This window comes from Corythoichthys intestinalis, chromosome 7 (assembly GCF_030265065.1).
Source record: "Corythoichthys intestinalis isolate RoL2023-P3 chromosome 7, ASM3026506v1, whole genome shotgun sequence".
NCBI classification, from domain to species: Eukaryota; Metazoa; Chordata; class Actinopteri; order Syngnathiformes; family Syngnathidae; genus Corythoichthys; species Corythoichthys intestinalis.
In genome coordinates, this window is record NC_080401.1 from 36,314,694 (window position 1) to 36,331,319 (window position 16,626).

At 36.9% G+C, this 16,626-nt stretch overlaps 2 protein-coding genes across 4 annotated transcripts in view; one reads left to right on the plus strand and one right to left on the minus strand.

The window, feature by feature from the left end:
* Positions 1–7,479, minus strand: part of cep350 (centrosomal protein 350) — a 45,889-nt gene extending 38,410 nt beyond the window's left edge. For 2 of the 3 annotated variants that reach the window (XM_057841361.1, XM_057841365.1), the window contains exons 1-5: positions 7,145–7,479; positions 2,603–2,688; positions 2,462–2,502; positions 1,164–1,272; positions 877–1,027 (exon numbers count right to left, since the gene is read on the minus strand). In XM_057841361.1, the coding sequence (XP_057697344.1) occupies positions 877–1,027; positions 1,164–1,272; positions 2,462–2,502; positions 2,603–2,684 (383 nt within the window). In that variant the 5' untranslated portion in view covers positions 2,685–2,688; positions 7,145–7,479. The other variant, XM_057841364.1, reaches the window with a different exon arrangement.
* A 3,375-nt stretch (positions 7,480–10,854) lies between these two features.
* The window catches only part of LOC130918675 (voltage-dependent R-type calcium channel subunit alpha-1E), a 312,447-nt gene continuing 306,675 nt past the window's right edge, over positions 10,855–16,626 (plus strand). Inside the window, exon 1 of the mRNA XM_057840588.1 lies at positions 10,855–10,969. The gene's annotated coding sequence lies outside the window, so the exon portion shown is untranslated. The remainder of the gene's footprint in view (positions 10,970–16,626) is intronic.

The window sequence follows — 16,626 nt, forward strand, 5'->3', positions numbered from 1 at the left end:
TCTCCAAATAATACATTTTAGAACTTTAATATTTATATCACAATGTATTATAGTGAATTTGATTGTTTTTTTTTTTTAAACCTGAAGTTGAACATATTAGCACTTTTGATTTCCCTACAGCAGTGCTTCTCAAATATTTTCTGCTAAATCTCCACCTCCACTGTGAATAGTATCATTTGTCTATAAAAGTATTAGTACATCTCTGCATAACATTGTATCCTTGTTAACATAAAACTAATACAGATCGACTTAAAATAAATAACTTTTTAAAATTTGTTTGTAACGGAAAAGACTTAAATTGCATCAACTGCCTGAAATTAAACCGAAAAAATCATATCCAACATTGGATCAATGTGCATTTTTGATATTGAAAAATAGAATTTAATAAAATCACTAATAATTTCAAATTAATCAGCAATATGATGATTAGGATGTGAGTTAGGTCTTTATGTATTTGGCTTCATCCTGTCTACTGCAAAGATTTTTAGACACAGTAAACATACCGGTATTTCCTCGTCTCCCACTGTATTAACCAAGCGTTACATACGCTTCATCGTATTTCCTGGTATTACCTTTCGGGAAACTTACGTTTGTCTCATTATTATTATTTGTGTCTCTCTCAGACTCTCTTTTCATCCCTGTCAAATATTTTTTCATGGTGTCGCTGAGAAGTTTGTTCAATGCACTTCACATCTCCAGCCCTTTCTGCTCTATGCTCTCATTTAGTGGAAAAACAGTGCTCTGAAAATTACAGCACCACTACTACTCACTGACTGGATGTGCAATTACACTATTTGAGAAGGACTGCCCTACAGTGTAAACCATGTCTGACAGGACAGAAAGAAACAAATACTTGTGCTAACTGCCAATACCAACCTGTACGAAACCAGCTGTTCCCTGAGTGCCATACTGTTGTGCTGGCCGACATTGCTGTCTTGCGTGGCATTTCTTAGCGGGCTGCGCGAGCGTCTGTTTTTAGGACTCGACCGACAGTGGTCGCTTGACTTCGACGACCCTTTCGTCTCATCTGTAAATGAAGCATTCTTATTACCCTGTATCAAAATAACAAACTGCAGTCTGTTTCATCCAAATATATTAAGCCATTTAAAGATATTACTGCTCAAACTGTCATAATGATTCAGCAATATTGTGTAATAACAAACCTCTGCTGCAGCCCGACCCAGATTGCTTCTTCCTGGGTGGGTCCATGACCGAGAGGAGGAGTGCTGTTGTTCCAGGAACGGCCTCCACATGATTTTCTATTCGTCGCAGCTACACACACACACACACACACACACACACACACACACACACACACACACACACACACACATAATAATATCACTGCCAGGTGGTGTGTTATGGGGTCTACTCACGTATTAGCTTGTTGCTTCAAGTATCATCTTTGTCTCAGTATGAAATATCGATTACATAACCAACAACAACCTAACTATTCGAACAATAAAACTACCGTAATTTCCCAAATATAACGCCAGCCCCAAAATCAACTTGTAAAATCATGGTGCGCATTATAAACGGGTACGTGGATGGAGACAGAAATATATCTATATATTATATATATTTATAAAACGATTTTTTTTATTGACACGGCCACGTATGTTGAAGAAACGTATGCGGCGATCCGTTGCCGACCATTACGGTACGTGACGTCACCATTTTGTTTCGGTAATACTTCACTCTGATCGGCCAAATGATTTTGTCTGTGTTAAATTCTGCTTTTTTTCACTCTTCATAAAGCACAGAATTTAGTTTCTTGAACTCATTTGAGTCAACGTTTATTGCAGCTCCGCAACTCGGACCATAACAAACATAACAATACAGACTTCCTGTGTGTGTCCGTCAACTATATCTGTCCCTCGGGAAACTCAAACCCAAATAACAATAGCTCCTATTGTTATTGTCGTTTCGACAGCGATGAGCTCTCTCGGATTTCCGATTTACGTTCTCACTTTCATTTTACCGTATCAATCCATGGAGGAAAAACATTTATTCATCATGATGAAACAAGCTGTTATACAGCAGCCTTTAAAAGAAAAGTCACATCTGTTTTGTTTTCTCCTAGATTCTGGTATGTTGGAGAAGTTGTCAAATCATATTATTACCGTAAATATTGTCAGTTTATGGTAATGTTTTGAACTACCAATATGCTATGCTTGTGCTGTGTTTCACCATTCAGTAAAATGACATTTCTGTATCTGTACACGAGCTCTGTTTACTTGTATTCTTCTATTTATTGGTGCTAAAATTAGGGTGGCGTTATAAACGGGTAATTTTACCTAGATTTTACAAGTAAATTTGGGGTGCGCATTACACACAGGTGCGCCTTATATTCGGGAAATTACGGTAGGTTTAAAAATGCTACAAAAGGCTTTATGTCTTAAAGGTGGACAAGTATGAGCTATAAATACTGCATCACATAATTGTTCCTATGCATACTTACAGCAGCTTTGGACTGGGGCAAACTTTTCCATGAAGATAAATCTGGTAAAAAAAGGGAAAATAATTGGTGATGTTCTCGGTTCAGGAAGATCAGTGATGTAACTGACAAATGTAATACAAATTAATATATTTCATAGTATACCTGTATCAACAGTGTGATCTGTGTGCTGATGAATTGTGACACCATGGGGCAGAGCCCTCTGACTACTCCTCATCTCACCCATTCACCTGCAGACAATGATAAACCAAGGTAATCTGGTTAACTGACATGTAGCAAGAAAGCAAATGAACTCACATATTATGTACCACTATCTGTATTTATTTTGAGCAACAAATTTATGAAAGCAAACCCTTGCAATGGATTTGAAGTTAGTGAACTAATAAATTACATGACTGGAGCTAAATCTTCTGTGTCATCAACAGCAAGTAAAAATTGGTTTAAATATTAATATTGTGTGAAAATGACTTGTTAAAAACAAAGATTCAGTGGATTTTATTCCCTTTGCCAGCAGGTGAAACCGACAGAAAGCAGAACATGTATTTGTTTCCGTATGTCTGTCCGTCTGTCTGTCTGTTGGTATTTAAAGCAACACTTTGCAGCTTTTCAGTTTTGGTTGATTTTAGCGACGCCGGTAGACAAACGTGGTAGTGTTTTGCCTTAAGGAAGACTGCAAACACCTGAGTAGTGTCGTAAAATCATCAATGGATCATAAATCAATCTCCCGGTTGCCTGCAGATGGATTAAAAATTTCTGTTTCCAGCGGCTGTATGAAGGACGAATAGTAACAAGTAGGGGTGTAACGGTATATAAAAATCTCGGTTCGGTACGTAATTCGCTTTTGAGGTCACGGTTCGGCTCATTTTCGGTACAGTAAGAAAACAAAATGCAAAATATAAATGTGCTAGTTGTTTATTACACACCTTTGTGCTTTTAACAATGGGAACATTAGCCTATCCAAAGCTAGAATTCTGCTCAAAAAGTAGCAGGTATTTAAAGATAATCCAACAACAATATGCCTTTCAGACCCCTCTGAAAGAAAGAAGAAAAAAAGTCATGTGCTATGAGAAAAGCAATCCCAATGACAAACATTTTAACATGTATTTTACAAATGAAATGCCTCAATGAATCTTTTTTTTTTTCTTATGAACGGTTTTCAAAAGCTTTATTGGTGGATTTTCTCAAGTTAAAGCGCCACACAGAAATTAATAAATTTAATAGTGAATCAGGATCTGTGTATTATATCATTTAATTACAGGTGGTTTAACTCATTTCAATTTATTTTATTTAAATGGGCTATTTTTTAAAAATTTTTATGTGTTTATATTTTACAAATGTGATGTAGTATTCAGCTCAGCTGCATCAACACCTCATCCCCACCGTGAAGCATGGTAGAGAGAGAATCATGATTTGGGGCTGTTTTGCTTACTCAGGGCCTGGACAGCTTGGAATCATGAATGGAAAAAATAATTTACTAGTTTATCAGTATGTTTTGCAGGAAAACTTGAGGCCGTCTGTCAGACGGTTGAAGCTAAAAAGAGGATGGATGCTGCAACAAGACAATGATCCAAAACACATAAGTAAATTCAGAATGGTTTCAGAAGAACAAAAATGCACGTTTTAGAGTGGCCATGTCAAAGTCCACACTTGAACCCCGTTGGGATGCTGTGGCATGACCTAAGCACAGCGATTCATGCCAGACAACCCGGGAAACTGACTGAACTACAGCAGTTTTGTAGAGAAGAATGGGACAAGATTAGTCCTGATCGATGTACCAGACTGATCTGCAGCTAGAGAAAGCGTTTGGTTGAAGTTATTGCTGCCAAAGGGGAGGGGGGCACAAAATATTAAAAGTTGATGGCTCACTTACTTATTTTTCCCTCTTTTTTCATTGTTTGCATACTTTCCTCATTAAAATATGAAAACCACTAAATGTTTAGGTAGTTTTAGTTAAAGCAGACACTGTTATTTCATCTGTGTCTTTTTGACAAAGATCAGATCACATTTGGGGATTTTATGCAGAAATGTGAGAAATTCCTAAAGATTCATATACTATTTCATACCACTGTAGTTATTTGGATTGAGCAAAAAAAGTATGCCCCATTCGTAATTATATTTTCAGTTAAAAAAAAAAAAAAAATTATGCCTCTTTTGCATATGGAAACTGTTAGTAACAAAATTGATTAATATATTTTCATTCTAGATCAATATGTCACTGTAGTTTATGAAGATTCTGAAATGATATTTTTTCAACGGTCATGTTGCCAAAACTATAACTTGCCTCAGAAATAGTTTGAGAACCACTAAAATGAGCAATTTTAATCCTTAGAGAAGCATCATTTGATAGACAGCCCATTTTAAGCCAATACTAAACGAACTCTTGTGACTTCCAACAAAGGGCTTCCTTAGACCAAATGGACAGATTAAAATCAAAACAAATACCATAGAGGAAGAGAAACGAACAGCCAGTACTTTAAAAGAAGGAAATAAGTCAGCTGGAACCAATTACCGGGAAAAAAAAATGTTTTCGGTGTCAGATTCAATACATACAGCGCACAAACAATCAAATAGGTTAGTTTCTTTGTGATTGTACAGTACTGTAGACCCTCTGCTACAACACGTCCATTAAACAGAGTGCAATGTTATGTCAACTTGTCATTTAAAACTGGTTTTACAACACTGTGCCTTGTTTCCAAGAAGGAGCGTGAAACTGAAGATGTAATGCATGTGATGTTTGCTCAAATAAGATCTGTCATAACAGTGCAGCAACCACATACTGTACGTATTCATTTTTAAACCCAACTACCCCTTGATAGCTCTGTGGAAACAATGGGTTATATTGTAGAAGAATACTTCATGCTTAGCAAATTTTTTTTTTTTTTTTTTAGAAGGGACCTGTGAAGAAGTCTTGCAGTTCGGTCATATGAATCACATGACATTGCCCGGAGGTGAACACACACGCCTTCTGACACAGTGAAGAGGAAGCAGCCGACGCTGGTTACATTTGCAGCTTCCCAATATTTGGGAGCATGAAGCTATGAGATATTAGGAGGATAACTGTGTGGTTGTTTTAAACTCATGTATAATTATTTTCATTTTGTTTAACGATAAACTTCAACCTGGAATGGCAAACATTTAAAGCCTCTTTTTAAACATTTAAAGCCTCTTTTTGAATAATTGTTCATACTCTGCCAAAATGCAGAAGTGTGTTTAACATGATTATTTTTTTTTCATCTTTTTGGTTTAGTGCTACCCATGGGCGTAGGTTTGCATAGGGACGGTAGGGACATAACACAAGCAACTTTTCAGGATGTTCAAATTGTCCCCACCAACTTTTAAGCAACCTTATTACATTATATAAAGAGTTTAAACATATAGGTAATTTAGATTGTCTTACTATATGTTGTAAGGATAGAATAATTACCATTATTAAGTGAATTATTTTCATTATGTTCAGACTTACATTTATCCCTTTTCACTTGCTGAATGTGCCGGTCCATTTGTTCCCCCCTCAAACGAACGTTTGGTTGGCTGATGACTTGAAGCCACCCGTACCGACACAAGGACACACACACACACACAGACATACTCACACAACCCCGAAAGGAGGGATATTAGAAGTTTTTTTTTTTTTTTTCCCCCGGCCAGCAGCAGCCACTGTAAGTCCTGTAAAAAGACATCGACGTGGTGCAGGTGGGGGGAAACACCACTAATTTTGCTACTGAAAGTTCAACCTGCAACAATTAGCATAACATTAAACTTGCTAACCGTCAAAATTACTGTGGTTATGCCAGCCTCCACAAGGAACAACGTAGTAAGCAAGTCGTCCCTTATTTGGATCATTGTTTGCATTACGGTAATATCGTGCCCACCAATGTTGAGAACAAACCTACGCCCTTGGTGCTACCATACTCACAAATCGAAACAACAATAAAACTCTAAATGACTGGTTGTATCTTGTAAAACTCCGTTTCAGGTGTCATAGGCGATGTCAAACGCAAAATACCAAAACGTGCCAATTTGTTACTTGTATGTCTCAACTTAAGAGTTCTCTTGTTTTTTTTTTTTTTTTAAGTGTTTATGACTTTTGGACATTTTTCGTCAGGATTTTCAAAAGGCTACTGAAAACTAGAAAACTTTAATTGCTAATTTAGACATTTTTGCCGATTTCAGCATAAACATATAAAAGTGAGAACTTTGTATAGAAAACGTAATAGAGGTTAGTCAAACAAATGAAATAATTAGTAGATGAAGACGCCACACCTCAATCAGCTGATTACGGAACCTCAGTGGTCGTGGAAAAAAAGCTAAATTGCTTACCTACAAAGGCATTACGGCAAAAAAGGAGCGTTGTGAGGATTCAAATGTTGGGGTTTTGAAGTTCAGCAGTTTTTCCACGTACTTTGTGATCATTTTATAGACTTTAAATGCTAGTCTGTACTCACCACTAAGTGGTCTTGACATTAGGGCGTGAACGAAATGGGGAAATTACTCGTATGAACAAAGATTAAACAATGAACGTTTCAGTCAGAACGTGTTTACAGGAAAAATAATAAGGTACAAACTCTTTTCGATCCTAACTTGGTTATGACTCATTTCTTCGTCGGCCCAGGAAATAACGAGACGCAAACTCCCGAGTTCACAATTCGAGTTTACCAACATTGTAAACAAAACACAAATGCTCACCGTTTAAATTCCGAATCATTTAGACATCCATGAAGGGAGAGGAGAAGGAGAAAAGTCCTCACATCTTTAGAAATCTCCAGTTCGCTTCGCTGGTCTGTTTGCTAATAGCGCCAGGCAGCTAGCGACTGCCACTAGTGCTAAGATAGCAACTTTTTCAGCGACGCGCGGCCATTGTTGGCGTCCAAAACTGTTTTCAAGAACTATAAACGAGTTTCGTTAGTGTTCCGGAAAGAAAAAGTGTCTACCCGCGTTTTACTTGACCTTTGCCGGGTTACAGACGTGAACCTTTCGGAACCAGTGAAACGAGAGTAGCCAAGATGGGGCGCTTTGTGACGGACAAGTCATGGAAATATCGCGAGATTAGGGAACCATTGCGATAAATACAAATATAAATATGTAAAATATTACATAGATGTCTAAAGGGGTAGTCAGCGGCGTAAGTGATTGACAGCCATCTTAAATCTGAAGACGGGCTCTCAAGCAGCAGAATAATAACTTCATTAAAAAATTCTTAACTCACTGTTACTTGACAGATTTACACACGGTTTGGTTTACAACAAACGTATTGGCGTGGCTATAATCGAGACAAGATTTCGAGAGAATTTTATATTATATCAATGCATCTCTGATGAGAAACCAAGCCGTTTAAAACTCAGTTGAAAATATAGCAATCTACAGTATAACTATTTCAAAGTACACGCTCCATTGAATTTAACCTTACGTTCCTGACGTAATAATGGCCGATTCGTTACTGAGTTCGTCCCCGTTGGCTTATAGCCGACTTCAGACATCTACCCTTGTATATGAGATATCTTTGCATAAATGAATAAAATTTGTTCAAAATTCAAAATTTGTTTATTTCAGTAATTTTGTTTATATATATATATATATATATATATATATATATATATATATATATATATATATATATATATATATATATATATATATATATATATATATATATAAAGTGAAATTCTTGTCAGTTTGTGTGTTTCCTTTTTTTATTTATTTATTTTTTCCCAATATATTTATTCATTCACAAAAAATGTTTAAAATCTGTATTTTTACTCTATCTGGAAGACTTGTTCTCCTTCCATACAATAAAGCATATAGACTTGAACTGAGAAAATATTTGGTACTTTCATTTTTGCGGTGAATTTATTTAAGTTTAACTTCTTGAATTTACGTGCATGTCCTAAATGTTTTCCATAATATTTAAATTACAGAGACAGACCAGGATGTACAGATGTTTTTTGTTTGTTTGTTTGTTTTTTTCCCCCAAATCATGACTTATAATTATTTACATATTCAATATTTTAAGTTTTAAAAAATTGATTTTCACAATAACTTCATTTGTTATATTTGGGACTCAAGGGAGTAGGTTTGCATAGGGATGGTAGGGATATAACACTACCAACTTTTCAAGAAGCTCAAATTGTCCCCACCCATTTTCAAGCCACCTTATTTGCATTCAACAATGGCATCAGTTATATAGGTAATTTAGATTGTCTTCCCATATGTTGGAAGGATAGAAATGGCCCTACCATTAATAAGTGAATTATTTTCATTATGTTCAGGCCTACATTTACCCCTTTCCACTTGTTGAATGTGCCAGTCCATTTTTTTCCCTCAAACGCACGTTTGATTGGCTGATGACTTGACCTTGCCTCACACACATACTCACAGCCTCGCCTCCTCCTAAGAGGAGGGATATTAGAAGTTTTTCTTTGGCCAGCAGCAACAGCCACTGTAAAAAGACATCAATGTTGTGGAGGTTGGGAACACACCACTAATTTTGCTACTGAAAGTCCGACCTGCATTAGAGTTAGCATGTGTCAATTTTCTAACCAGCAAAACTTGGGTAGGAAGCTGCTTAGAGAGAAGTGTGTTTCTGTATCTGTTTTCTACTGTTAATGTTAAACTTTTAAAAAATGTAGTGAACTGAGGTTTACCCCCTTCTCCTCAGTTTTTCATTTTTATCTTATTTATGTGGTCTTAAAGCAGAAGGAAGCTTTCATTTTTTGCCCAGTTGAATTGTGCTTGTGGGCAAAAGCAGTAGTGTTTTACCTGAAGGAAGGGTCCATTTTTATTTGGTTTTGTTATTCCCTAGGAAGTTCTTTCAAATATATTTAACTTCTTTATTGAGACAGTGTTGAGTGGCCTTAAGACAAATGTTTATTTATTTATTTTTTGCATTCCTGGATAGCTGAGAGATTATTAATAAATTTGTATTTATTGTGCATGTTAATATAATTTATCTTCAAATATTGCAATTTAAATATGCTAATAAAATCCAGACATTTATTCTGGAAGTTTTCAAAATGTTTATTTAGTAGGTTTTGAAAACAAAGATTTGAATCGAACGGTATATCACCTGAACCAATACATATGAAAGTTAGTATATGTCAGTACAGATTTATTTTCCATTGATCATTTAGCCGTTCAATTAATTAGGTTCATATTCGTGAGAAATGTAGCTGGACCCCCCGTTCATCCAATCTGTTTGGTCTTATTAATGTTCTGTCCTCAGCAAAAAGTGTACATGTAGGTTATGCTGTTACAAGGGCGTAGGTTTGCATAGGCACGGTAGGGACATAACACTACCAACTTTTCCAGATGCTCAAATTGCCCCCACCAACTTTTAAGCAACCTTATTTGCATTGTATAATGACTTCAGTAATTTGGATACTCTCACCGTGTGTTTTAAGGATAGAATTGGCCAGTGAATTATTTTCAATATGTTCAGATTTACAGATTTACCCCTTTTCACTTGTTGAATGTACCGGTCCATTTTCCCCCTCAAATGCATGGTTGATTGACTAATGATTTGCATTTATTTAAAACGTATTTATTTATTTTTTACATTATCTATTTTAAAATATTTATTTGCAGCCTATGCAGGCAGTTTTTCAGATAATCATACATCAATCATAGTCGAGGTAAATTTTTTTCATTTTTTTGTTGAGTTTAGCTGTGCTTGTGGACCAGAACAATGTTCTACCTGTAGGAATGCCCCAATATAATTTAAATTGTATTCAAATATTGCAATTTAAATTCGCTAATAAAACCCAGTCATTTATTGACGTTTTCAAAATGTTTATTTAGTAGTCTCGGAAAGGTTTGAATCGAACGATGTATCACCGGAACCGATACTCAGGAAAGTTAATATAAATTAAATCAGATTAATTTTGCTCTGACTTTAGCGTATCAATTAATTAGGTTCATATTCGTGAGAAATGTAACCCTGACACCCCCATTCACCCAATCTGTTTGGTTTTATTATTGTCCCATCCCCAGCAAAAAGTGTACATGTAAATTATGCTGTTATATCGTCCCTACCAATGTTGAGACCAAACCTACGCCCTTGATTGGACTTCAAAACCAGGTGCAATTTGGGGATTAAAAAAAAAATAGCGTACCAAAAGCAAATTTGAACCATTGAGAGATTTTGTTGAAACTGTTTGGTCGTGCTGCAAGCAATTTGCGTGCAATTGTTGCCACCGTGTGGTCAAAATACACATTACATACACCTGAATATATAAAGCACTGGAGTTGACACCAGTCGTGCTTACAGGTGGCTTATATAGACAATACACAAAATAAATAACGACGGAGCTCAACAAGAGCTTTTAAAACAGAATAATTATTAGGGGATATATGTTCCTTTTAGGACAGGGTCTTTAAAATATATAAAGGGGGTCCAACGCCGACGCCCCCTACGTCCCCACCTAACCCCCCCGGAGCTCTCGTTAGTGTCGAACGGACGTGGTTCAAGTCGCTTCCTTCTTTTCCGTTCATTCCCCGAAAAGGACAAGACTCCAGGTAAGAGATCTAATGCATTTTGCATTTTTAAGTATAGTTACAAGTTTGGAGACGCTGTAGAATTGTGTGATGATGAGTTGAAACAAGGAGCAGAAAAATACGCAGTTTATCATAGACGAGATGATTTTAATACTCAATGTCACACTGCTATATACATTTGTGAAGTATGTGGAGGAATGTGGAATTGGGTACTTCATTAAGTCAAACATGAGAATTAAGCATCACTTAACAAAAAGCAGAGCTGAATAATTCAAAAGGAAAATCAAGATTGGTTTCTCAACAGGAAAAATCCAAACCTTTCAAATATACTTACTCATTTTCTCTTTTTTATTCTGGTTGCATTTATACAGCTACAGCTCGAGCGAGTACAGCCTTTAATAGGAATATTGTCATGCAATGGGAGTGTAGTAATAAAGGGAAGCAGTTTGGATAATCAGTCAGGGAGTTGGCAGACTGCTGGAGGCATCACTGACTTGGTTCTTTTGGTGAAAATGCAACTTTCAAATTGCTTCCACCCATTCTCCACACATTGCCCAGCATTACGTGTAGCAGAATTGATCTGCTGGTGTACTGCACTTGAGGGCACATTGACCATTGTGTGGATCAATGCTGCTTAATGACTACATCACATTAACACTTAGTACTTCCCAGTCCAATCAAGTTGGGTGATTCTTTTGTTCACATTCAATTAGGGGTGTGACAAAATATCGAAATGGTGATATATCGTGGTACTTTGTATCACAAAAGGTTATCGATAAATAGGTGCCAATTGAAAAAAAAAAAAAAAAAAAAAGGCTGCCATTGACGATGCTCGACGCCCAATCCATTTAGACTGGGAACGTTCGTTCATTCAAAACCAGAGCATTCACAGTCATTTGGTCCGATTTTCAGGGCATTTACAGGTCACTTGCTTTTTATTTTAGGGCATTTACAGGTCATTTCCTGTTGAGTTTGAGTCACTGCCTATTCATTTGGGTGATTCCCAGGTGACTTCCTGTTCTGTAACGCAAAATAAACAGCAAGTGACCCATAAAATACCCCAAAATCAACAGGAAATACTGTATTGGCCCGAATATAAGACGCCCCTGATTATAAGATGACCCCCTCTATTTCAAGACTCAAGTTTGAAAAAAGACTTTATGAACACCAAATTAATTTTGATACAGAAAACAATTACAGTACATCTGAAACAAATGATTATAACAATATATTTGAGAGAATAGCATAATATTTTGCCTCATTCAAATCTTAATACGGTGATCCCTCGTTTTTCGCGGTCAATGGGGACCAGAACCCACTGCGATAAGTGAAAAACCGCAAAGATTTTTACAATCGTCTTGTTGCGAGGAGTCACGACTCGCTTAGTGTCCCTAGAAAACGACATTGAGGCGGTCTTCCAGATTTTCGCCTCGTCTTTTTTTATGTAACAAACGGTTGATTCGTTTCGGTGTGCAACAGACACATAGCTGTGGCTAACTTTAAGCATGTCCAGTAATTGAACTTTCTCGTGCACGGTCATCATTTTTCTTTCCTTCTTGGATTCGCTAGAGGATTGGGCAGTCGGAGGAGGCTTTGGAGCCATTTTCCTTCGATAGCAGCAAGGTTAAACGTCTTGGCTAATCAGCTTGCGATATTCCCGAGTGATGCTGGCCAGCGAATCAGAGCGGTGGAAGATGAGTTGGGCGAGCTCTCCTTGCCTTCTGTTAGGGAACGGGCAGATTTTACACCATATTTTCTCCATTATTTTATTTTTTATGCATGTACAGTATATATACTTTTTTGACTGAAAAAAAATCCGCGATAGACTGAAACCGTGAAATTCGAAGCGCAAAGTAGCGAGGGATCACTGTATCTGAACATTTAAATATGTAAACTAAATTGCAATCACATTCGTTAATGAATGGCTTCTGGTTTTTGAAATGTAAATAAACCAATCTGTTGTGATAAAACAACAACATTGCAATAACTGCATTAACCATCAAAGTGAGGTCTAGCTTTAACTGTAGTCTTGAAACAAATCTGAATAAGGAAAAACATTGCAATGAAATAATGCAAACTGGTTAAACTTGAGAATAGCTGAGATCTATCATGACAGAACATTACTCCTCAAGTTCAGCATTCGCTTAATTGATATCTGGCGCCATCTATCGTCGTGAATGGGTATAATGTCTAGACCCCGAATATAAGACGAGTCGACTCCCACTTTTTCAGTCTTATTTCAATGCAAAAAGCACCATCTTATATTCGGGCCAATACGGTAACTGAAAATCAACAGGTAAATGACCTTAAATAGCCCAAAATTACTCATTGCCTGGCATTGGCTGCCACTGACGGCCATAGACGTTCAATCCATTTGAAGTGGGAGGGATGGCAGCGAATGAACGAATGTTCATTCGCTGGCACCCTCCCACTTCAAATGGATTGGGCGTCTACTAGTGATAAACTCATTCCAATTCACAGCAGAAGCTTGTTTTTCTGTTTATTTTAGTTTTTTGTAGAATATCCCAGACTGATTTCCTGGCCAATGTATCGAAAATCGTTGTATCGCTATATCGCCAGATCAACGTTATCGCGAGCTTTGTATCGCAAATCGTATCGTATCGCGAGGTACCAAGAGTTTCCTACTCCTACATTCAATGATGACTGAGTGTCTAGGTGGATGAACAACATCAAATGAATGCATTTATTCTGGACAAAATGAGTCTGAAAGGATTCGTAGAAGTGATAATGGAAAATGAAATTGATTAATATATCCACTATTCATCATCTTCATTATCATGAAATGTCAAGGTTTACACTGCAGTCTTACCCAATAAATGTGCAACGAGTTGAATGCAGTGAAATTAAAGCAAAGCAAGAAACACATTTTCTGTATTAATTGATGGTTCAAACTAGTGTTGCACCGATACCATTTTTTGGCCCCGATACCGATACCTGGCTGTGCAGTATCGGCCGATACCGATACCATACCGATACCAGCCCGATTATATATATATATATATATATATATACACATTTTTTTTTTCCTTAATTTTTTTTTTTCCAAAGAGCTACATAATTGGATGTGAAATCATTGCTATCAAGGCTTTGTCAGGCTGTTGCTTACCTTTGCAAAATAGGAAAAAGTACACTAAACCCTAGTAGACAATAGTTGAATAAACCTTCCGCTCTCAAAGGCCAAAATAGTGCTAAATTTGTGAAATTAATAAAACATGTATAATACTAGCTCAACAGTAAGAAAGTAAAAATAAATTCATAATAATAAACTCTGAATGAACTGAATAAACTTTTTTAAACCTCTCAAAGTCCAAACAGTGCAACTTTCATGAAATTATTGTCACATTCTGCTGCTGGTTAGATTGTGTTTTGTTGCTGGGCGTTGGGGCGTGGCACTTGAATCCAATGCAGGCTCATCAACGCAGCATTTAAGCACGGGTGATCTCAGAAAAAAAAAGTCTTTTTTCAAACTTAAGTCTTGAAAAAAGACTTTTTTGAATTTTTATGCAGAAAATAATTACAGTAAGTCTGAAACAAATGATTATAACAATGTATTTCAGAGAAAAAGGATGTTATTTTGCCTCATTCAAATCTTAATATCTGAACATTTAGATATGTAAACTAAAGTGCAATCACATTCGTAAATGAATGGCTTCTGGTTTTTGAAATGTATATAAACCAATCTATTGTGATAAAACAACAAAATTGTAATAACTGCATGAACCATCAAAGTCAGGTCTAACTGTAACTGTAGTCTTGAAACAAATCTGAATAAGGAAAAACATTGCAATAAAATAACGCAAACTGGTTAAACTAAAGAGTAGCTGAGATCTGTCAGGACAGAACATCGCTTCAATGATATCTGGCGCCATCTAGCGTCGTGAATGGGGAGAGTAGCTGAGATCTGTCATGACAGAACATCGCTTCAATGATATCTGGCGCCATCTAGCGTCGTGAATGGGTACAATGTCTAGACCGCGAATATAAGACGAGCCCCTCTTTTTCAGTGTTATCTCAATGCAAAAAACACCGTCTTATATTCGGGCCAATACAGTATATTGTCTTCCCATTTGTTGTAAGGATAAATTTGACCCGACCATTATTAAATGAATTATTTTCATTATGTTCAAACTTATATTTAACCCTTTTCACTTGCTGAATGCGCCGGTCCATTGTCCCCCCTCCTCCACCCCCCTCGTCAATTGCACTTTTGATTGGCTGATAACTAGACCCACCCCCGACACACACACGCTCACATGCACACAGCCCCGACAGAAATATGTGTCGATAACATGCCGCCTCCTCCGAAAACGAGGGATATTAGAAGTTTTTTTTTAGGCCAGCAGCAGCCACTGCAAGCAATTTGAAAAGACGCCAATGTTGTTGAGGTGGGAAACACACCACTAATTTTGCTACTGAAAGCCCGACCTGCATCAGAATTTGCATAACATTAAACTGTGAACTGTGAAAATTCGAGTAGGAAGCTGCTAAGAAATGTCCTTATTTTTGTGTTTTCTACTGTTGACATGAATTAAACTGTGAGAAATGTAGTGAACTCTGCTGGAAATGATAAAACCAGAAAAACGTGAGCAAGAAGCTGCTTGGAGAGAGACGGGTGCTGCATAACCTCATATGTTGCTTACACAACAGAACACAATTATAATTAACTACAGAACATAATTATAATTAACTATGTACATAAAATAAATAAATGGATAAATAGAAAATTGGGGGAGGGGGGGTGCCGCGAGCTACTCACATTAGCGTTGGAATCGACTGGTCGATCGTGATCGAAGTAATGAGCACCCCTGATTTGGCATATCAATTAATTGGGTTCATATTCGTGAGTAATGTAGCCCCGACCCCCGTTCACCCGATCTGTTTGGTGTTGTTAATGTTCCATCCCGAGCAAAATGTGTACATGCAGGTTATGCTGTTATATCGTCCCTGCCAATGTTGAGACCAAACCTACGCCCTTGATTGCCGCTTATTTCCTTCTGCAAAATTATGGAGCCCAAAAACAAATGCATCCCCACTGACTACCAACACTTTTATTTTTGCTCCCATTTTTGTCTTGTGAAGATTTCAAACACCAAAAACTTTTTATATGTAAACGAACGGTCGTTTTGCAGATATTTTTCACAATTTTGTCAAAATCATTGTTGGAATAGTCCTGCAAAAATCCATCCACCTCACATTTGGGGCATACAAAGACGCTGAATAGACAGCATGATTATTGCGCAGGTGCTCCCACAGTAAAAGCCTGCTTTATTGTGATGTATTTATACTGTATGTTCCGTCAATTTATTTACCTTATGTATGTCAATTGTTTTAATAACTTGTGAACAAACACCTTTGTTATACCTGCGCTAACTATAGTAGAGGGCAGGCAGATTAAACAATTAATTCTTTATTTAGAATTCTGTGGCTTTTGGAACATGTGACGGGCAAGCTAATGTTGGTGTTTGGACTGTTTTACAGATATGGTAGGGAGGTGCAAACTAATTTTCATGTATAAAAGTAAACAAGTTCAAAATGAACTACGACCACACTGTTCACTCCCTAAACGTATCATCAGCCCAGAGACATTAAGAGCACAATCATGACCTGGATAACTGGAAACCTACAGGCAACAATAAGTATGCAGTTAATTTATTTAA